This window comes from Acaromyces ingoldii (genome assembly GCF_003144295.1).
Source record: "Acaromyces ingoldii strain MCA 4198 unplaced genomic scaffold FA10scaffold_2, whole genome shotgun sequence".
In the NCBI taxonomy this organism is placed as follows: Eukaryota; Fungi; Basidiomycota; class Exobasidiomycetes; order Exobasidiales; family Cryptobasidiaceae; genus Acaromyces; species Acaromyces ingoldii.
In genome coordinates this window covers 2908166-2928186 of record NW_020290248.1, presented here as the reverse complement: position 1 = coordinate 2928186, position 20021 = coordinate 2908166, and the positions used below count along the sequence as shown (strand labels likewise).

The 20021-nt window shown below is 57.9% G+C and overlaps 7 protein-coding genes across 7 annotated transcripts; 3 read left to right on the top strand and 4 right to left on the bottom strand.

The window, feature by feature from the left end:
- Positions 1-295: 295 nt before the first annotated feature.
- On the bottom strand, positions 296-1571 carry FA10DRAFT_285124 (hypothetical protein; the record flags this gene model as incomplete). The annotated part of the gene is made up of 3 exons (XM_025523965.1): positions 296-583; positions 643-1062; positions 1131-1571. The coding sequence occupies 3 exons, from the start codon at positions 1569-1571 to the stop codon at positions 296-298; spliced, it is 1149 nt and encodes a 382-aa protein (XP_025379437.1).
- Positions 1572-2049: 478 nt separating this feature from the next.
- On the bottom strand, positions 2050-5028 carry FA10DRAFT_266034 (hypothetical protein). Its single transcript, XM_025521320.1, has 3 exons — positions 4643-5028; positions 4497-4570; positions 2050-4423 (listed from the first exon to the last, which is right to left on the bottom strand). Exons 1-3 carry the CDS (start codon positions 4867-4869, stop codon positions 2445-2447), a joined length of 2280 nt encoding a protein of 759 aa, XP_025379436.1. The 5' UTR covers positions 4870-5028; the 3' UTR covers positions 2050-2444.
- A 120-nt stretch (positions 5029-5148) lies between these two features.
- FA10DRAFT_266033 (hypothetical protein) lies at positions 5149-6430 on the top strand. The gene is made up of 2 exons (XM_025521319.1): positions 5149-6054; positions 6123-6430. Exons 1-2 carry the CDS (start codon positions 5223-5225, stop codon positions 6341-6343), a joined length of 1053 nt encoding a protein of 350 aa, XP_025379435.1. The 5' UTR covers positions 5149-5222; the 3' UTR covers positions 6344-6430.
- On the bottom strand, positions 6362-10928 carry FA10DRAFT_266032 (hypothetical protein). Its single transcript, XM_025521318.1, has one exon. It carries the CDS (start codon positions 10684-10686, stop codon positions 6514-6516), a length of 4173 nt encoding a protein of 1390 aa, XP_025379434.1. The 5' UTR covers positions 10687-10928; the 3' UTR covers positions 6362-6513.
- A 395-nt stretch (positions 10929-11323) lies between these two features.
- On the bottom strand, positions 11324-14502 carry FA10DRAFT_266030 (hypothetical protein). The gene is made up of 2 exons (XM_025521317.1): positions 14027-14502; positions 11324-13914 (listed from the first exon to the last, which is right to left on the bottom strand). The coding sequence occupies exons 1-2, from the start codon at positions 14443-14445 to the stop codon at positions 11457-11459; spliced, it is 2877 nt and encodes a 958-aa protein (XP_025379433.1). The 5' UTR covers positions 14446-14502; the 3' UTR covers positions 11324-11456.
- Positions 14503-14788: 286 nt separating this feature from the next.
- Positions 14789-16176, top strand: FA10DRAFT_266029 (scamp-domain-containing protein). Its single transcript, XM_025521316.1, has 6 exons — positions 14789-14877; positions 14947-15249; positions 15323-15715; positions 15802-15881; positions 15957-15978; positions 16050-16176. Exons 1-6 carry the CDS (start codon positions 14871-14873, stop codon positions 16130-16132), a joined length of 888 nt encoding a protein of 295 aa, XP_025379432.1. The 5' UTR covers positions 14789-14870; the 3' UTR covers positions 16133-16176.
- Positions 16177-17658: 1482 nt separating this feature from the next.
- On the top strand, positions 17659-19959 carry FA10DRAFT_259462 (hypothetical protein; the record flags this gene model as incomplete). The annotated part of the gene is made up of 1 exon (XM_025519971.1): positions 17659-19959. One exon carries the CDS (start codon positions 17659-17661, stop codon positions 19957-19959), a length of 2301 nt encoding a protein of 766 aa, XP_025379431.1.
- Between the last annotated feature and the right edge of the window lie 62 nt (positions 19960-20021).

Genomic DNA, 20021 nt, shown 5'->3' with positions numbered 1-20021 from the left:
CTTTCTCTTCCAATTGCGAATGGCGCCGACAGCTTTTATATGCTTGTTCCATCGCCCTTGCAGACCATCGGGGCTTCTGTCATCGCTTCTGATGACTATCTCCCCGGTCTCTGAAACTTGCTGCCTCTCATTGCTGCAAGTTCCCGATCCACTTCGCCTGAAGTTGCGCTTGAAGCCGAACTTCATAGATCGATAGATATCCTTCCCCCAAAAGAGTATCGTCCACGTTAGCATTGCACCGACCTTATCACGGAGTAAGACGGTCAGCTCTTTGTTAATTTGCCTCGCCAAAAATTCAACCTACACTTGCCGTCTGCGTAAAGAACTTGAAGGTGCTCGTGATCGGTAGCTTTGGGTTCCCCTTGACTGCGATCTTTGCCTCATCCAAGACGCTCTGTGTCAGGACGCTGTCGATTTTGTATGGCTTCCCATTGGGCAGGAACATATTCGTGGAGAGAAATGGAAACGTTTTTGCCTGGAAAACGTTGGCGTAGTAGAGAGACGATGCAAAAATGATGCAGAGCGCTGCACCAATCCAGGCAGGGAGAAGACCCTGGAGCGGTACGACCAACGGGGCAGTCGTCTTTATCGCAAATGATTCTTTAGTCACTGTGGAGAACGCTTTTTGCGAGAAGCACTTACGATGTACTGCCAATCGAACGTGAGCGCCAGGAGGCCGAGCCCTTCGTTGATATTTGCGCTTCCGAACAGGTTGGTGAAAGTCGATTTCAACCCCTTTGACTTATTGCTGCCCTTTCCAAGCGCCAAGCAAGGGATCGAGAAGGCCGCAAGGGTAGGGAAAATGAAGAGAGGCAGCACCTCGTAGCAGAATACGGCGAGAAGGAGGAGCCAGAAGAGGCGAAATCGCTTTGACGAGGCCGGATCGAAGTGCAACATTTGCATAAAGTTGATTGTGGGCAGCAGCTCGTACCAGACAGCCAAGGGCGAGTCCACAAGGATAGGGCTGAAGAGCCCGGCGAGACTCAAGCCAAGTAGCGTCGTGCCTATGGTGCAGAAGATGACATCGATGGGCGATAGCGGGTTTTCAACTTCATAGTAGAGCTGTTCAGAGGCATCGTGATCAGTGTCTCCTCCTTATAGCTGAGTATTTCACAAACGCGTGAACTGACCTTGTGGACAATGAACGGATTGAACACCTCGTTGACCCGGCAGCTGGAAACGATGGCAATGACTGCGTGCTCCTTGATGGTGAAAGGTCCAGGATTGACAAAGTGGACGACCTTCTGCCACTTTGTCAAGCAGCGATGCTGGTCGACCCGGCCCTCATCGACAGGGACAGACGGAAGCCATTTTGCCCAGGCAGTCCCAATGATGTAAGACAGGATCTGAATGACGGAACCACTGAGATTTAGAGAACCGCTCTGCCTGAAGAGTGTGATGGCGGAAATTGTGCTGCCAAGGACGCATGCGATCAGGCTCAGAAGGACGCTTCGAAAAGTGACGCTTAGTGTATCGACATCGTCAGCGTACGAACGCACGTAACCGTCGTCCTTTTCCACTTTCTTCTTGGCGGCCTCTGTGCCTCCATCTCCAGCGCCATCGAGTATCATGTCGTTGCGTTCGCCAGTGTCTTTTCTGTACCGCGGGCAAAGTCAGAGCGTGAGGGAAGTAGAGCTTATGTAGGGTGATGAGCCTTCGAAGATACAGCCAGCAAGCTTTTTACCCACTTCCGGTGCGAAGACCGCCTTGCTCCGTTGCTGACTTTCGCATCGATCTCCGACCACCTCACCGCTCTTGGCTTTCCCTGTACTGTACATCGTCGCCCTGTTGTTCGATAAGACAGGGGTGAACCCTCGCTCATCAAGTGAAGGCGTCTGCCGCCGCAGAAGCTTCATTGCCCGGGACCCACTCTCTGAAAGAACACGGTCTCACGCATTCTTCGCTCTCAGACGAACAGAATTCAGCCCACGCATTCCGATCAGCGAGGTCTGACCCCACCGGCGCCCCGTTTTCCCATGTCTTTTCGAAGCAGAGATTTATCTGGCCGCTTCCTGAAATTAGGTGTTCACTCCCACACAACCGTAGAGGGGGAAAGGCGGAAAGAAGCTGAGATTTCTTGGACGGCTCTGCGCCCTTGCGAGAATTTTGGGGGGGACAGCAGAGGGCCAGGCCAGTGAGCAAGCTTTTTCCTACCAAGAGTCGAATAGTGAAGCGCGCTTATTGATGTTAGGGTGACTGAGGGAGAGAAAAAGAAGTGAAGTAGCGAGGCGCGAGAGTCTGAGAGAAACATCTAAAGGCGAAAGTGATGAGAGCCATTGGCTCGGCTGAAGTGCCGAATTTTGGTGATTGAATGGAGAGGAAAGGGAGAGAAGGCTGTGTCGGTCAAGCGTTTCACGCCGTGCCGTTCCAACTGGGTATGTGATGATGAGGTGATGAAAAATGATGAAATTGATGCTGTTCTCGTTAGGGTCTGTGACTGCTGTTCATTGCTTCTGACCAGCGACGAGCTCGACCTTCTCCTTCAGGCAGTCTGGGTAAGAGTTGATGAGGTGGGCCAGCGACCGCAGGTCCTCCGAGTCGAGAAGCGTAATGGTGATCTTGGGTGCCCCTTTGATGCCGAAAATCTTGATCTTTTTGTAGAGCTGGTCGCCCACTTTTTGCTTCTGATCCTGGATCGGCTTGTCCTGCAAGCCATCAATGAAGGCATCGGTGCTTTTGACGACCTCTGGGTCTGCCTTCGGAAGAGGCAGGCCAGGCGACGCGGCCGACGCTGGCTCTGTCGCCAGGCGGATGATCTCCTTTGCCGGCAATCGCGCCAGGCTCGCCAAAGTGTGGTGCGCTGCCGGTGACTTTTCTGTTGACTTCGATGCTACCGCCGCTGCTGAAGCTCCGTTGCCATTTGTAGCATTTGACGGGCTCTCATCTTCGTCGGTGATGTCGAGGATGTCCTTGGCTTCGTCGACTTTTTGACGGAGGAAATCCGGGTTGAAGAGAGCCATTGCCCGGTCCTTCTTAGACAGTGAGACGATCATGTCTGTAACATCCTCGACGGGCGCACCAGCCGACATGATGCCGCTGACAGCTTTGAGGATCCGCTCTCTCTCCTTGGCGGACGCAGGGGCCGCCGAATTGATGGAGATGTTGTCCGCCGCCGACGCCACTCCAGATCCGGGCGTCGGCACCGACAGGGTAGCCGCTCCACCAGCCACGCCGCTGTCACTTGTCGAAGACAGTGTCACGCCAGAAGTCTGCAGGTCGCTCACCCGCTTGATAAGATCTGGCGGGTTGTTAAGAGCTTCGACAGCATCGGGCAGTCTGAGCTTGCAAAGCTCTGTCACCAGCCCCTCCACGTCGTCCTGATCGATACCAGGCAGCTGGGCAACTCTCCGGCTGAACTCGCCCCTCACAATGTCGTTACGCACACTCCCGCTCATGGCTCTCAGCTGATCGGCGTCAACAGTAGAGCTGTTGCCTTCGATGGCCGCCTTGAAGTACGAGTTGCTTCCTCTCTTTTCCCGCTTCTCCATCGCCGGACTCTTCGTCCCCGGGCTTGGCGTGGGTGAGCCCTCGTCTGAGAGATGCGGCGACGCAGATGAGTTGCGGTACTGCGTTCCAAACTTGTGCGACAGCTTGTCCTGGCGCACACGCTTGGGCTCGTGCAACCTGACTGTCATGAGCTTGGAACCCTGCATGGTGTTGTTCATGGCATTGAGGGCCTTTGCCGCGTCGTCTGGGTTCGTGTAGCTGACGAAGCCGAACTCGCGGCTCACGCCTTGGTCGTCGCGCATGACACGGGCCGAGACGATGCGGCCGAAGGTCTTGAACATGGTGAAGAGATCGTTTGAGTCGAGCGCTGGATCAAGATTCTTGCAAAAGAGGTTGCAAGGGTCGATGTAGGTGGCTGCACTCGCCGAGTACTGCAGATTGGTACCCGGCACGGCCACAATGGGACCAGGCTGCTGCTGCTGTGCCGACGAGAGCGACGAAGGGGAACCCAAGGGCGGCTGGAAGGCTGGCGCAGTCGCATTCATACCTCTGCCGTTGCCGTTGCCGGCGCCCGCACCAAAGGAAGGGACAAAAGGTTGGGCAGCGGGACTGAATTCCTGGTGGTTGCCTCCGTTTGGCCGTCTTGCCACATTATCAATCGACACGCTGATCGTCTTTCCTTCAATCTCGGCACAGTGCATCTCCGCCTGGGCCTTTGCTGCATCTTCCTCGCTGTAGTAGACTACGAGGGCCATTCCGCGGAAGCCAGTGACGTGGCCTGTGGGGTTTGTCAGGATCCTCTGCGCTTGCGCCAGGGCGCCGTAGGGCCGGAAGAGTTCGTAGACATCGGCATCCTCGGTGCCGTGGGGCAGCTGCTTGATAAGCCGAGGTTTGGCCTGCGCCGTTGGGTCTGCGCCGTCCTCCTCTTTTGAGATGGACAATTTTGGGTTTCTGATAGTCGCATATGCTTTCTCGGCTGAAAAAGAACAAGGGAGAAATGATTCAGCAAAGCTCTGCCGAGAAGAAGGGCTCGAGCAAGTAGTACACACCTTTGTCCAGCGTTTGGAACTCAACTGTCCCTGACGCCCTCGCGCCCTCCTCAACTTGACGAGCGATGTTGAGCCTGAGACAATGGAACCGACTCAGCATGGGCACTTTCGAAAAGAGACGTAAGAGGGAGAGAGACTCGACTCACCTGACAGGAAGGCACGCAGCAAAGACACTGCTCGCAAGCTCCTTGTCTGTGACGTTGGGGTCGAGGCCGGAAACGTAGAGCAGGGGCTCTTTGAGGAACGGGTTGGGAGGGAGCGGTTCCGAGGCCTGTTCGTCTGCGTCGCTGTGGTCCAGAGGACCGGAGCCGTTGGAGTAGGAAGCTGGCTCGTCCTCCTGGGCCTTTGGCGCATACTTTGACTCCGAGGCCATCTTCGCGGTTCCCTGCTTGGAAATTCTCTGCGAAGTGACTGTGTGTATCGAATGAAGAGGGAAAAGGAAAAGGGAATGAGAGGAGGGGGGAGAGAGACAGACGACGAGAGGAGCTAGGGAGTGGAAGGGAAGAGGGCTAACAAACAGGACGTTTTAATTTTTGCCTCTGACCAAAGGAACAGGCGAAAGAAAAAAAAAAAGAAGGGAAGAAAACGTGAGCTCCTTGCCCACGCGCGCGAAGGCGGCGGCGTTGCACTTTAAAAGTTGTGGAAGGTCCGTCATATACGGTCCCATCGCGGGCTTCTGTCGTGTGCCTCGAACCCCCTCTCCGCCTTCTGCCGTCACCTTACAGGATGCCGCGGCACAGCAAGAACAACACGGCCTCTGGCCACTTTACAAAGGCCGAGTTCGAGATGCTGCGCGATGTCTGGGGCAGCCAGCGTGCCCGACTGGGAGCCGAGTCGATGCGGCACTATGACCAGTGCGCGCTGTGCCTGCACACCGTCGAGCAGCCCGTGTGCTGCAGCAAGGGACATCTCTTCTGCAAAGAGTGCATCCTCACGAACCTCGTCGAGCAGAAGCGAGATATTGCCGCGCTCAAGGCGACGCTGGCGAGGCTCGACCGGGAGCAAGAGGAGGAAAAGGCCAGGGCGAGACAAGTGGCCATTGAGCGCGTCCAGCGCGACTTTGAACAGATCCACTCGGGCGTCGGGAGAACGGAGAGGGGCCGGGAAAGAGGCGCAAGGAGTAGCGCAAGTCCGCCTCCGAGAACGAGGAACCGATCGGCATCGCCGCGTGGCGACGAGGGCGAAGGGGGTCTGGCTTCGTCACTCGCCAAGCGCATCTCGTCGCAGACCGAACGGGCCATCGCTGCAGCGTTGGCCGAGGTTGAGGCAGAGCAGCTCGCCAAGCGCAAGGCTTCCATCCCCTCCTACTGGCTCCCTTCCCTCACGCCAACATCTCACACGGACGCAAAGCAGCGGAGCAAAGACGTTGTTGCGCAGGCAAAGAACATCGAGGGCACTCGCTGCTTCGTCGCAGACAAGCTCGGGCACGACGTCAGCATCAAGAACCTCGTCGACGTTAAGTTTGTCAAGGCTGAAACCCAAGCTGAGGGAGAGGGGAATCCAAAAGTAGTCTGTCCAAGCTGCAAAAAGACGCTGGGGGATGTAACGAGGCTCGTTGGTGAGTGTCCACTCCCTTTCGTGAGCCAATGCCGAAAAGTACAGTACTAACACTACATGCTCGGCCAGCACTCCGACGATGTGGCCACGTATTTTGCAAGTCCTGCGTCGACACGCTCATACTGCCCTCCCTGAAAGACGCAAAGGAAGGACGGACATCGTGCTTGGAATGCAACAAGGCCGTCAAGGACGGACAGCGGGACCTCATCGATCTGCAGCGCGAGGGCACAGGCTTTGCAGCGGCCGGCACTCTCGACACAAAGGTCAAGGGTGTTTCCTTCCAAGGTTGAGTCATACGCTGCTGGCATCGAGTGAACAGAAAGCATCCAATTGTACTTCTATAATGATTGTCACATGTGCTTGTGAGAGAGAAAGAGCTCAAGCTAGTCTATGTTGGAAAGAGAGAGAGAGTAAGACGAGGAGCAGATTGCAGAAGAGGGGAAAAAACAAAAGCAGTTGCTCAGAGGGTGTTGTCCCCTTCTTCCATGGGAACCTCCTGGATACCTGCCATTTCGGCCAAAGCATCTATGACCTTCTGCGGTTCGTCGACGTGCCAGTGGGCCAATGTCTTTTTACCATTGGCCCCGATGGTCGTGGTGAAGATGGCGTCGGGTCGGAGCTTGAGCAGTTTCGGCGAGCCCATTGGCGTCGCAGCAGAGAGGGGCGCGGGTGGCGAGACGACCAGAGGCTGTTGATGGTGAGTAGCAGTGGGAGGCGTGCCCGGCGAGTTGGGACCAATCAGACCCAGCTTGTTCCCTCCTCCTGGCGCCAGCTTGGCCTCCTCGTGATGCGCCTCAGCCAGCTTCTTGGAGAGCTCCGGGCCCGGCGAGTCGAGCGAGTCATTGGCCGATGTGCTCGGACTATCGCTCCCAGGGAAGTTGGGCGAGAGGTTGCACAGCGTCCTGAACATGTCTTCGTCCGTGCGATCGTCACCGGCACAGAAGACGAGCTCGGTATCGGCGTGATGGTACAGGATCCTCTTGACGATTTCGCCCTTGTTGACAGCCAGAGGCCTACACTCGAGATTCTTCTTCCCGACGAGGACCTCGATTGCGAGGCCCTGCTGCGCGACGAGGTTGTCCAGATGGGCCTGGCACTCCTTGGCCTGGAACACGCCGTAGTCCGGATCAGCATTCCGATAGTGCCAGGTGATGGATGATTTCTTCATCTCGATGTTGGCGCCGGACGTGCGCTCAGTAAAGTACTCGAACACACCCTTGATGTCGTTCATCCAGCTCATGTCGAGTTCCTTTGTCAGGTTGATCCACGTCTTGCTGCCCGGTTCGCGCATGTATCCACCATGCTCTGCAGAGAAGCCCATCCGCTCAAAGTGGCCAAGGTGCTTGGAGAGGAACGTTTCGTCACGGCCCGAGATGACGTAGACGATGTTGCGCTCGTCACTCGTGAGCTTTTGCAACGCTTCAAGCAGTTTCTTCGATGGCAGGGCCGCCTCGGGATCCTTGACTATGGGCGTCAGCGTCCCATCGTAGTCGAGCAGAAACATCCTCTTGCCGGCCTCTTTGTAGCGCTGGACGAGGAGCGAGCGGTTGAGTGGCGGGGTGAAATGAGCAGACTGCTCGCCCAGAATGCGTTGAACCAGAAGCTTGACCAGCGATGCAGCCCAGGTGTGCGACGTGTGCGAGACGACCTGGTGGTAGAGGTCATCGTGCCTCGATTCTCGCTCTTCGTGGGGCATCTTGAGGGCGTAGTTGATGGCCTTTGCGCAGCTGAACGTGGCCCAAGGATTGATCTGGATCGCCGACCGCAGGCGGCCTGCACTTCCCGTAAACTCGCTGAGCAGGAGGGGTGCTTTGCTTCCGAGCATGTGCTGCGCCACCACGTACTCCATCGTCGAGGCCGTCATGCCATCGCGGAGCGAGCTGACAATGGCCAAATCGGCGACGCTCAGGAGCGCAAAGTACTCGTCTCGCTCAATGATCTGGTGGTAGTGGTGGACAGGGGTGAAGCTCAAGCTGCCAAATTCGCCATTGATGTGGCTGACGAGCTCCGAGACCTGCCGCTCGAGAATGGGAGAATCGTTGAGCGAGGGAGCCGTGACCTGGATGAGGACGACATTGTCTCGCCATTCGGGAAACTCCTCGAGGAGCTTGTGGAACGCCTGCAGCTTCTGGATCACACCGCGGACAACGTCGAGCTTGTCGCGGCCGACGATGACCTTCTTACCCCGGTACATTTCCCGGATCGCCTCGATCTTTGGCATGACGCCTGGTGATGTGCAGTCCTTTGCAATCTTGGCCGCGTCGATACCAATGGGATTGTAGGCCACGTTGGTGACGTGACCGGTCGTCGACTCGACACTATTGGCCGAGGACTCCAAGCCGCAGACTCGAATGCACGATGAGAGAAAGTGACGCGAGTACGAAAAGGCCTGAAAGCAGGCCAGGTCAGCGCCGAGCATACCCTCGATGATCTCGCCGCGCTGAGGCAGACAGCGGAAAATCTCGCTCGAGGGAAAGGGTGCGTGGATGAAGAGGCCGATGTGGGCGTCAGGCACGAGCTTGCGGAGCATCTGCGGCACAAGGAGCAGATGGTAGTCGTGCACCCACACCAGATCGCCAGGCCGATACTGCTCTGCAACACGCTGGGCGTAAGCCTCGTTTGCGGCCACGTAGGCCTCCCAGCTGTAGTCGTCCCACACACGCCGGTCACCGGGCACGTCCTGCCAGAGGAGGTAGTGGAACAGAGGCCAGAGGTGCGTCTTGCAGTAGCCCTCGTAGTGGCCGTGCGCGACGGCATTGTCGAGCCAGACAGGGACGTACTTGATCCCGTGAGCCGTGATGGGCTCGCCATTGGCGTCGTTGCGACCGGCTGCGTCTTTGTCGTTCACCCCGCTCTGGATCGGCTCTGCACCGTTCATCAGCGGGGTTGGCACCCGGCTCATCCTCGTTTCCCCTCCGTCGGCCTTTGGCGTCGTAGAAGACTGGCCGTCGGCAGCACGTGCGGTCACGGGTGCGTCTTGGGCCGCCCAGTTGCGAGCATCGTCGAGGCTGCTGAGGACGTCTTCGATCTGCCTGCGCTCCTCGTCTGTCGTCTGGCTGGCGTCCTTGCGCTCGTCGTTGAGGGCCTGGGCGGCAAAGTGGATGTCACCGGGCCAGCCGACAAAGGTCTGTGCATGGGTGGCGCAGAGACTGCGAATACCGCTGTTGAGGGCAGTGTGACCCCGTCGAGGAGCAAGGACCCACTGGGGTGGCGGCGGCGGCGGTGGCGGAGGCGAGCCCGTCACGAGTTTTCTTGGCGTCCGCATCGGCGAATTCTCATCCGAGACGGCGCTGAACCGGTTGTCGGTGCTCGTGAAGCTGAGGTGTCTCCCACTTGCCTCGGACCACGTCGAGTTCCTGCGCGAGCCGACGGGTGTAAAACGGTCAGGAGCAGCACTGTCGCTCTCGTCGTCTTCTTCGTCGACGACGGGTGTCATCATCCAGGCGCGTCTGCCTGCGCGCATCTTGCTCCGTGCCTGGTTCTCCGCCAGCCTCTTCTCCATGTCCGTCGTGTCGCTCATTCCCTCGAGAAAGGAGCCCTTGCGTGGACCGTGCTGCGAGTCGGTCTCGTTGCCTCCACCGGCCTCTGCTGCGAGAGCGGCCTGGCGGGCCGCCTTTCGCGCACGCGCGGCTGCAGCCATGGCCGCGACGCTGGCTGTGGCGGCAACCTTCTCCTCGCGCTTTCGCTCAAAGTCGACCTCGGCAAGCGCGCGAATGACAAAAGGAATGTAGTGGCTGACGTGGATGATGCGACCCGAAAGCGCCTCTCCAGGATGCCGTGCTGCAAACTCTGCCTCGTATTCGGCCACCTGCTCTCGGATCTCGGCCAACGTGGGAAACTCAGTCGTGGCGCCCAGGTCGCCAGTCGCAGCCGTGCCAATGCATGTGCCTCCGATGCCGTCGGCGCCACCAGAGGCTCGGTTGACCTTGGCTTCTTCCTCGGCGTAGCTCTCGTTCCACTCGGCCGTCGCTGGCTTGGGCAAGCCGTTGCTCATGGTTCTGTTCTTCATGCTCTTGGTGAACCGGCTGGCCGCAGAGGCAGCAATCAGGTCCGCTTCGAGGTTGTTGTTCTGCGCTCTCTTCAGCACGTTGGCCGCTTCCTCCTCGCCTTCCACACCGCGCCGTCCGCCACCGCCTGCTGGCCCGCCCTTTTGGTCAGCGCCGGCCTTGTCGCCTCCTGCAGAATCCTGCCTGCTGCTTTCAATCTCGCCATTGAGCATCTTCGCCCCGCCCTGGCTCCCCGCTCCTTGGCCGCTCCTGCTCTTCGCCATATCTGCAGCCTGTGCAAAGGCGCTTTCAAACGAGACTGGTGGCTCCTCGCTGTAGACGGCCGGCGATAATGGCTCGGTCCTTCTGCCCGGCAGGCTGTCCGTTGGCGACGTACCCGACATCTTGCACAGACGAAGTCGCTGGTGTTGCTGCTCCTTCTGGGTCTCGGTCTCGGTCTCGGTCTCGGTCGAGCCCCCGCGCGAGGACGACGAGGAAGACGAGCGGCGAGCGAGGGCTGCGCAGAGGTACGACACGCTAGAACTTTGGACTCGACGAGGAGAGAGGCCAAATGCGCGCCCGTTCCGAACGTCGACGGCGTCGACTGAAGCTCCGTAGAGGCCCTCCTCCTCGTGCAGGCCTGTCATTGTCATCGTGGCCAGTCAGTATCCAGTACATATGCACACCTCGCTGAGGAAGAAAGACGATTGGGGAGAGAGGAAGAATACAAAGCAGAGCGAAAGAAAAGGGTTCACAAGCTTTGGAGCGCCGACGATCCGATGAGCTAGCTGACCCTTCTTGTCGCAACTCACCTATTGGCCTGTGCTGACCCTAGCTGGCGGGGGGCGGCGAGGGACTCTTGCCAATTTCGCCGACTGAAAATTGGGCGCCCAAAGAAAGACGGAGGGAGTGTGTGCGTGTCCCTCTCTATGTGTTCGAGGAGTCTTTGATGGTGGTTGGTGAGATTGCGTCCCTTCTTTGACACCTAGAGAGGCCCAAATTTGCGATTCAACTCGACAAAGAAAGAAACGAGCGTTGAATGTGCGTGCGTGCGTACGCGCGCGCGCGCACAGATTCTGATTCGGGTCAGGCAAGCGCAAATTGGTCTGGCATGGATTTCCAATGTCGCTTCGCGAGCCATCTCAACCTGTTGCAATCTGCTATCTTCTATTCTGTATTTTTCACCTTCATCGACGACTTCATGTGGAGGTGTGAGTGAATCTGGAAGTGTGCATCCAAAACGCTCCCGGCGCCTCCGAAATTGGACAAACAACGCCAGGCGATAGAAGTCACATATATTCGCTAGCAAGCTACAATTGATCGCAGATCAGTCAGAGGGAAGCGGAGGGGGGAATGGGGCTAAGCTGAGCGACGGCGATGTTGTTACAGATACAAAGACGCTTCAATTAGAAGAATTTCAATGAGGACTTCGGTGGATGACTAGACGATAGCGTTCGGGCATTTCGAGCAATGCCCGCGCCCTTTCAGCAGTCTCGGAGCTGTCGGCGGATGAAGTGGCCTCGTCGACAAGACGGCGAAGGGCCAGGCACGGGGGCGGAGGACCAACGCTGATGTCAAGGATGCTTGTGGCCATAGGTGGTGCGAACTTCAGCGAGCAGACAGAGACCTGGCTCGCATCCAGCTCGGCGTCCAGGCGGTCGGAAGAAGACTCTTCCGAACCATCTCCTCCTTTAGGACGATGCTCGACTCCTCTGACACCGACAGCGGTCCCATTGAGGTGTGCTGTGACGAGCCATTTGTCCTTGGCCTTCGACGCACCCTCATCCATTCCGTCGTCGGCGCCATGGCTGCTGGTGTTTTCCTTCTTGTCCACGATGGCCCTCACGAGAAAACGCACGCTGAGTGTCTGGGCATCTCGGGGCAGCGCTACGACGTGCTGCCGCGTAACAAGATTGCTGAGCGACAGCTTCATCTCGACATTTTTGCTTGCGCTTCGGGCCTCGACTGCCAGTGTTGGTGCCACAGGAGGTCTTCGAACACCTGCAACAGCAAAGGGTCGCAAGGGGTCCGGTGGGGGGTCGCCTGAAAGCTTCTTGCTCGAGATCTGGTTGGACGTTGGCGCCGGCCGCGAGGCTCCCGGTCCTGTGAGGTGCGGAAGTGGCGGCCTGGCAAACGGCGATGAGGTGGATCCAGGGCTGCCTGCGGGAGCCGGAGTAGCAACAGAGGGCCGCTGACCGTAGTAGGTCTGCGAAGGCGAGGCAAAGTAGCCGTTTCCGCTTGGCCCAGCGGTGCCTGGCGTCGAGTACTGGCTCGACGACCATTGGGCTGGCGAGGGACCGGCTTGGGGCCGCTGCATCGCAAAGGGCGTTGAGACATGTCCCGATGGTGGATAGGGGCCGGCGCCATTTTGAACGGGCCTTGCTCCTTGGACGCCATTTGCCATTGGGTACGGAGACATCGGTTGTGGGTTGGGGGGTGCTGGCGGCATGTGTCGGACAGGTGACTCCAGACCAACATTTAGGCCAAGACCGTGCTGCTGGCTCATCGGCGAGGAAGAGCCTGGGGACTGGCCAGGCGGCACAGCAAGGTGCATGGACGAGGGCGTGTGGTGCATGGGAGGCCTCGACGGCGTCTCTGGGCTCATTGATGTATCGCCCGGCAAGCTGTTGTCTGCCAGTTGCTGAGCACGCCGTTCCATCTGGATCCTGTATGCAGCTGCCTGCGCAGGAATGGTGCTGTTGGCCGCCAGCTCAATGGGCAAGGCAGACTGTCGAAGATCATCAGGCTCCATGGTGAAGCCATCGGCGATCAGAGTGGGTACCACCGTCTTCTCGATGTGGTCTCGCATCTCCTGAGCCTCGCACCAGACAAAGGAGCCTTCCTCGTTAAAGTACTGGGCATTGTCGAGCATCAGCCGAAAGCTGGAGATAAAGGCATGTGGGTTGACGTAGTCCTTTGCCAGCGTCTTTTCCTCAATCTGACGCATGCAAATCGGCTGGAGGATTACCCTGTAGTAGTCTGGATATTCTCTCTTGGGCGGTAGCTCCCAAAACGCATCGCTGAGGTGAGTGCCTCTCGAGCTTAGCTTCGACTTGATCTCGAAGAAGATGTGCCGAAGTGTCGACTTGAGCCTCTTTCCTCGAGGCCCTGGCCGCTTGCGACGGTCGAACTTGCCTGAGAGCGTCAAATTGGAGCGATCTCCGCTGCCGAGATCCATGGGGGTACTGCTTGAGGCGTCTCGCTTCTTGTAGGGCTTGCGGCCTGCACGCCGTTTACTGCCTCCGTATTCGCCTCCGTCGTCCTGGTCGCCTCCGTCGTCTGCATCCTCGTCTTGTTCTTCTTCTTCTTCGTCCTCTTCCATTGCGGCTGCAGCATCGTTGCCGTCTTCGATCTCCCTCGCCGTCGTCCTCGGTGTGTTGCTGCCGCTCACCATTTGGTTACGCTGATGCGCAATTGACGAATCGTCGTCCTCCTCGAGCGGCAGGTCACCTGATTTTTTGTATCTCAGCACGACGGCATCGTCATCGTACTCGAGTCGAGCCCTAGCACTTGGCTTTTCATTTCGTGCCAGGGCGGCCGACTGTTGCTGTAGTGGAGGGTCGCTTTGTAGAGTGCCACCCAGCGAGGGCGATGCGTCGCCTGCCTGGACGAGATCGACATAAGCCTCCTTGATGATGCTGTGCATCACTCGCGCCTTTTCGTAGATCTCGCTGCCGCTCTGATTGTACTTCTTGGCGTTGCGGCACACGACCTCGCAGTCCCCGCGGCACTCGTCGAGGGAAGTGTACTCGCGCGCCTGAAGCCGTCTGCGAATTTGCTCGAGCGACGTGGGCTTCTTGATCAGCTCGTAGTAGTCTGGATAGTCGTGCGGCGATGGCAGGGCGAGAAAAGGAATGCAGAGCGGCGTCTTGTCTCTGTCATTCACAAGTAAGGGACGGAACGTGCACACGCGCGCGGGCGGACGAGGTCAGTAACGCAAAGGTTTGCAGTTGCGATGAACAGAGCACCACGACTTTCACTACTCACACCTCATCGATGCGATTGATGATCACATCGAGGAGCTTGAAGCCTAGGCGAGAGGCCTCCTCCCTCGCTGCGGCCGAGTCAGCCGGTGCCGCGCTCCCGCTCCCGCTGGCCCGTCCCAGAGCCGGTGACGAGGCGAGTCGCGCCGCCGGTAAGCCATGCTGATGCGCCTCTGACTCGACCTTGATGCGCTTGCGAGTGCCTGCTATAATCTGAGGGACGCCGGAAAGAGACAGACAGACAGTGAGCTTCCCCTCCTCCCTGCTAGGCCGCACCTGGATCTGCTCGGGTTTTTTATTTTTTTCCAATATCCAACCAACACTGGAAGGCGTCTTTGCCTCACGACCAACGCGAGCAAGCGCATCCAATTTACTCACATTGTCCGAAGACAGGCCCGCGACATGGCCCTTTGGTGGTGCCATGATCGGCTCACAGGCCCGGATCTCAGTACCGCCGGAGTAGGTCGAGAGAAAGTTGGTTGGATGCGCGAGAACCCTCCTCTGACTTGCAATGGCGATGAATCTAGTCGTCACACGTCGGCGCGCGTCTGTGGCAGGCGCTCGCTCTTCTTTCTGACCACTGCTATCGAATTCCTGCCCAGGCCTTAAAGAATACAAGCCGCGATTTCTGTAGCCACGTTAGCCACGTTTTGGAAACGTATTGTAAAGATCTCCTTTTTGTTTTAAGCTACACGCACGTGCACGTGCACGGCCCGGACCCCTCGCCCTGCTCACAGGACGGCGTTTCGAGACCACAGCCACGACCCAAGGGCGTTCGTTACAACCGCGACGAGAAGCTCACAGAACAAAGCCCACCTCGGCAGCAAGAACATCCTTCTTCGTCGACTATGGCTGGTGGGTAGCCTGATAGAGAGCCACTGTACCCGGCACACACAGAATCTGACGCTGCCATCGCGCGGACAGACCCATTCGCAGATCGAAACGCGCTCGACGCCAACCCATTCGCAGACCCCTCCGTCCAAGGCGCGCTCTCGTCCTCGAATCGCGCCTACGATGACTACGACGCCAAGTCCTTCGACGCTGGCGACGCAGACTCGGGGCTTAACACCCCTCGAGGCCAGGTTCCTACGCTGGACAATGATGCAGCGTCCTCCTCCAGGTACCAAGACCTGCAGAGGAGGGAGGCCGAGCTGCAGGCGCGTGAGAGGGAACTCCAGCAGCGCGCAGAGCACATTCAGAAGCATGGGCGAAACAATTGGCCTTTCTGTGAGTCTGAAGAGCAGGTTCTCTCCTTCTCTTTTCGACGCCCGAAACGGCAGCTAACGACAGGGATGCGCAGTCATGCCGATCATCTACCATGACATCGACGCCGAGATTCCACCTGACAGTCGAGAGGCCATGCAACACATCTACATCCTCTGGCTAGTGTTGGTCGGAACTTTGATCGTCAACCTCGTCGCCTGTGTCTTCCTTCTGATCCAGGGCAGCAGCGACGGGATCAAGGACATGATTACCGGCATCGTGTACCTCCCCGTCATCACTGCCCTCAGCTTCCTGCTGTGGTACCGACCGATCTACAATGGCTTTATGAAGGAGCACTCCCTTTTCTACTATGTCTTCTTCCTTTTCGCTGGATTTCACCTCGCCTTCAGTGTCTACGCCTTTCTCGGCATTCCCTCAACGGGTTCTGCGGGTCTGCTCAACACGATCCAGAGTTTCGCGAGTCATCGATGTGAGTCTTTTCTTCTTTGACTTGCTCCATCAAATGAGCAGGTAGCCCGAACTTCAAAGCTGACCCGTTGTTCCTTTTCATATTAGTGGTTGCTGCCATCCTCGGCGTCTTTGTTACGGTTGGGTTCGCATTCCAGGGCCTCGGGCTCGCGTGGTACTACAAACAGGTACGTTGGGGATTTCCAATCCAATTTTTCCCTATGTCTTGTGGTCTAAGGTTCACTGTCTTGCCTTTCTTCAAGATCTGGAAGCACAACCACGAACGTGAGTCGCCAAAGCGCATTCACACGAACGATGGAGCGCTTTACTGAACCAAAGTTTCTCCTCATAAACAGAGGGGCACACGTTTGCCCAAGCCAAGGCCGAGCTCGCAAGCCACGGTGCTCGAGCATACTTCACCCGTGGCAGTCAAGTCTAATCGGTGACGGTGCGGGCGGTCGTCACGATAATGTTGATGCGGCGAAAAAGAGGCTCTGTTTTACTATCTGTGCTTTTACGCGACTCTTTTTTTGCAACGATGATGGCTACGACGATATCAATGCTGTTGCTGCCACTGCTGCTCTAGGCCCTCGGGATCGGGAGGAAGAAGCCAAGGTGTTTCGATAAGAAAGCCAGAAGGGATGTGCAATCCCGACGCTGCTCATCGGAGGATCTGGCGACCGGGATGGTCCGCCGGGTCGAGGCCTCGTGTATTGGCAGGTGGCACAAGCCATGTAAGAGAATTGGTTTGGGCAGGCGGATAAGCGCGCACTGCCTTTGCAATTGACTCTCCCTTTTTTGGGAACGCGAAATCAAATTTAGATAAAATAACACGACCGGGGATAGGCTGGGCGGCTTTGACGAAAGCGAATGAGTTGTCTGTCGGTTCGCTTGCCGCCTCGTTTTGGCACCCCTCTCCGCTCCCTACCTGCGTGCTCTGTCCGCTTTCTGCGTTATCGACTCTCGAGTTTTCAAGTTGACAAGTTGAACGTGCTCAGCACGGGATCAAGAAGGGAAAAGAACAGCTCGGGCCATCTCGTTGCTGGTCGCAAGGTCAAGCGTCGGTACGGAAGGGGGCCGGATAGGATACACGCACCTTTTCCGTCCGAGACACTGTAGTCCAAACTTTTCCGTCATCGGTTTGAATTTCAGCAGCAGCATCCAAACCAGCCAGCCAGCCAGCCAGCCAGGCCCTTTAGTCTAATATTTTTTTTTTCTATTTTTTCTCTTTTCGTCCCTTGCCCGCGCGCGCCCCACGCAGTCAGTCAGATCCAAGTTCAGCCTTTCGCCGCGAGGTCCTCTACACACAACGATTGAAGGAGAGATCGACGGACGGACGGCTTTCTCTTCGCTGTCAACCACCACCCCAAGTCGATCGACCTTATCGACAGGGAGGCGCGAGATCGAGGAGAGAGCGAGCGAGCAACAGAGACAGGCCTATCGAGCCCTCCGCTGTCATTGCCCCGAGCCCTAGCCACCTAGTTCGATCATAATACCCACCCCCTCCGCTCAATCTCCTCTCGACCAGTACACATAGCCACCAACAATGTCGTACCACCGCGATCCTCACTGAGTCGACGTAAACGACCTCGGGCTGCCAAACGCATCGCCCGCCCTCCTCATCATCATCAAAGTCAATTTTGCTCACAAACAGGCATACGGATAGCAGCGCACCCAACGCAACAACTCCAGAGAACAGTCCAGGCCAAGAGGAAGCCGGCCTAAATCGAGTACAGAGCACACGCTGGTCGTCGTTGCTGCACTCGCAAGAGAATCTCTCTCAAATAAAACACTAGCACAAAGATACAAATGTCGGCACCAGTGCCAATCGAGGCATATATGCCAGCCGGAAAGGAGCGAGAAACGGAATCGTCCGACGCCGAGCATGTTGACCTCCAAGCGCAGTCTGAAAGCGAGACGACTTCAGACACAATAAGGCAGGAGGAGGACGATGTTCGGATAGCAATGTCCGGGGACGAGGACAAGGAAGACGAGGAAGAAGCCCTGGCAGAAAATCTATCGCCACCTCCGAGGCCTGTGGCATGTCTGCGCGCCCCATGCCTCAAAAAGACGGCGACTTTGGCAGGAGGTTGTCTCACCTCCGGACGAGAGTCGCCCATGCCATCCTCTTCAGCCAGCAGTCTCTCAAGCAGCCCCGAGTCACAGCAGCAAGAGTCGACTACGATCTCCTTTAGTTCCTTTGCCGCGCCGCGGTCCCTCCCGGCTGCAATGCCTAAGCGGCAGGTGCATTTCGACGCCGCACCACCCGAGGCAGGTCTCACACATTCAGGCGACCGGTACGACCGTCGACCGATCGAGTGCACTCAGGGCGGCTCGGCTTTTGATCTCAGCCTCCCGCCCCGGGGTGCGCTGGCACAGTATGCTGAGAGCGAGGCCAGCGACGACGCGGGCGAGGATGGCGACGAGGACGAGGAGGGAGAATTGAGCAAAGGCTTGGCAGGTCGGCTGGCTCGGTGGTCCAAGCTCAAGAACGGTCAGGTGATTGCATCGAGCAAGAGCAGCGTCGCCGCCGCTTCTTCTGCTGCGACCGGCGCCACAACGACGTCAGCAACGAGCGAAAACGCCTGCTCGGTTCCTGTCCACGGCATCCGCTCCTTTGGCGGGCTAGCGGGTCAGAGCGGCGTGGCTGAGGAAGAGGCAGTATGGTCCAGCAAAAAGAGCGTTCTGCGGGACGAGGGTGACGACGACCTTGACGACGACGAGTACGAAGCGAGAGACGAGGCATTCAGAAGGGCAGTCAGCGCCGCTCTGTCCAAGTCTCCCAACGCGACACCGATGCCGAGCCCGAGGGTGCGACCTCGTTGGGAGTGCGTGACCTCGTACTTTGAAGATGCTCAGTCAAACAGCGCAGATTCGCAATGCCCGGCAGCAGAAAACTCGTCGTCGGCACCTGTTTCTCCTCAATCGGAGAAGGCCGAGGCATCGTCGCCCTTCTCAGAGGACGGGAGCAAGTCGTCGCCACCAACATCACCCTCTCTAGTCTCCGAGGTGCGGGAAGAGGAGGACAGCCACCAGGACGAAAGTGCAGAGAAGGGAGAGAATGAGCAGACGGCAGTGACCGATGTGAATGGCGAAGGCATGCCCACACCCAAGCCTCAGTCGAAGGCTGTTCTCGACGGAAAAGTCCAGGACAACCCGTCGCCACCGAGGGAGTCGGCACAGCTTCCTGTCTCACCCAACCCTTCGTCGCTAGACGGCAGGACGAGCCTGGGCGGCGGCAGCAGCAGCCGCAGCAGCAGTGCAAGCAACCATCCTTACTCGTCGCCCATGTCAAGCCGATGCTCCAGCACAGACGCTTGGAGCAGCAGCCAAGGCAACTGTTCCACCGACGACGTATTTGTATCTGCCTTCTCGGAAGCGGTCATGAACCGACCGAGCTTGAGCACCGACAATCTGAGGCTAGCCTCGTTATCGTCCAACGCTGCTGCCCCATCAAAGGTGCACCTCTCGGCACCGTCGGGCCGCGACCTCGATGGCGATCTAGATGCAGAGCACGAGCGTGGAGCAACGTCATCCGGCAGCGGTAGCGGTGGGCCCGGTTGGATGAGCAGCTGTTGCACCTCTCCCGAGCTGAACCCAGTCGATGTGGACGACGTCAGCGGGCGCGAAGGAATGGCTTCAAGTTTGACGGCTAAAGCACAATTGCTGCAGGCGTCTCCTGAGAGGCAAGGTTTGACATTTAACGGTATCGCGTCGCTCATACAGCCCTTGCGTCTCCAGGACCGCGAAGCGCTGAGCGATTCGAGCAGCGGCGAAGTCGAGCAGAAGCGGCGCTCGTGCCTACTCAGCCGCCCTCGCTTCGGCATCAAAGCAGCGTCGTGCCCCAACTCTGGTCATTGCTCGCCTCGCGTCCAGTCGAGCGACGAGCACGACAGCGAGCACCAACCCGGCGAAGACGACGAGGCTGCAGCGGCCGCCTCTTTTTTCTTCAGAAGCAGTAGCGGAGCTTCCAAGCTGGCGCGCAACGGGAGCAGGACGAAGAAGACGAGACGGTGCGCCTCTTCGTCCTCTTCAAATGGCTGCGAGTCCGAGGATCAGGCCGGCGAGGCCAATACCACTCGCCGCTCACCAAGGCCGACTGGGGCGCCAAGGAGCAAGAGCATGTCTTGCGCATCCATGTCTGCCTCTGGAAGCCCCCGGGTCAGGCGCACTAGCCAGCTCTCCAGTGTGGCCATGGCAAAGACGGACAGCAGTCACTTTGCGTCCGATGAGATTGAAGATGAAGGAGCGCTGGGCGGCTTCTGAGCTATTACAAATCTCTTTCTTCCTCTCTCTCTTTTTCGTCCTTCCCTCGCCTATTCACTCAT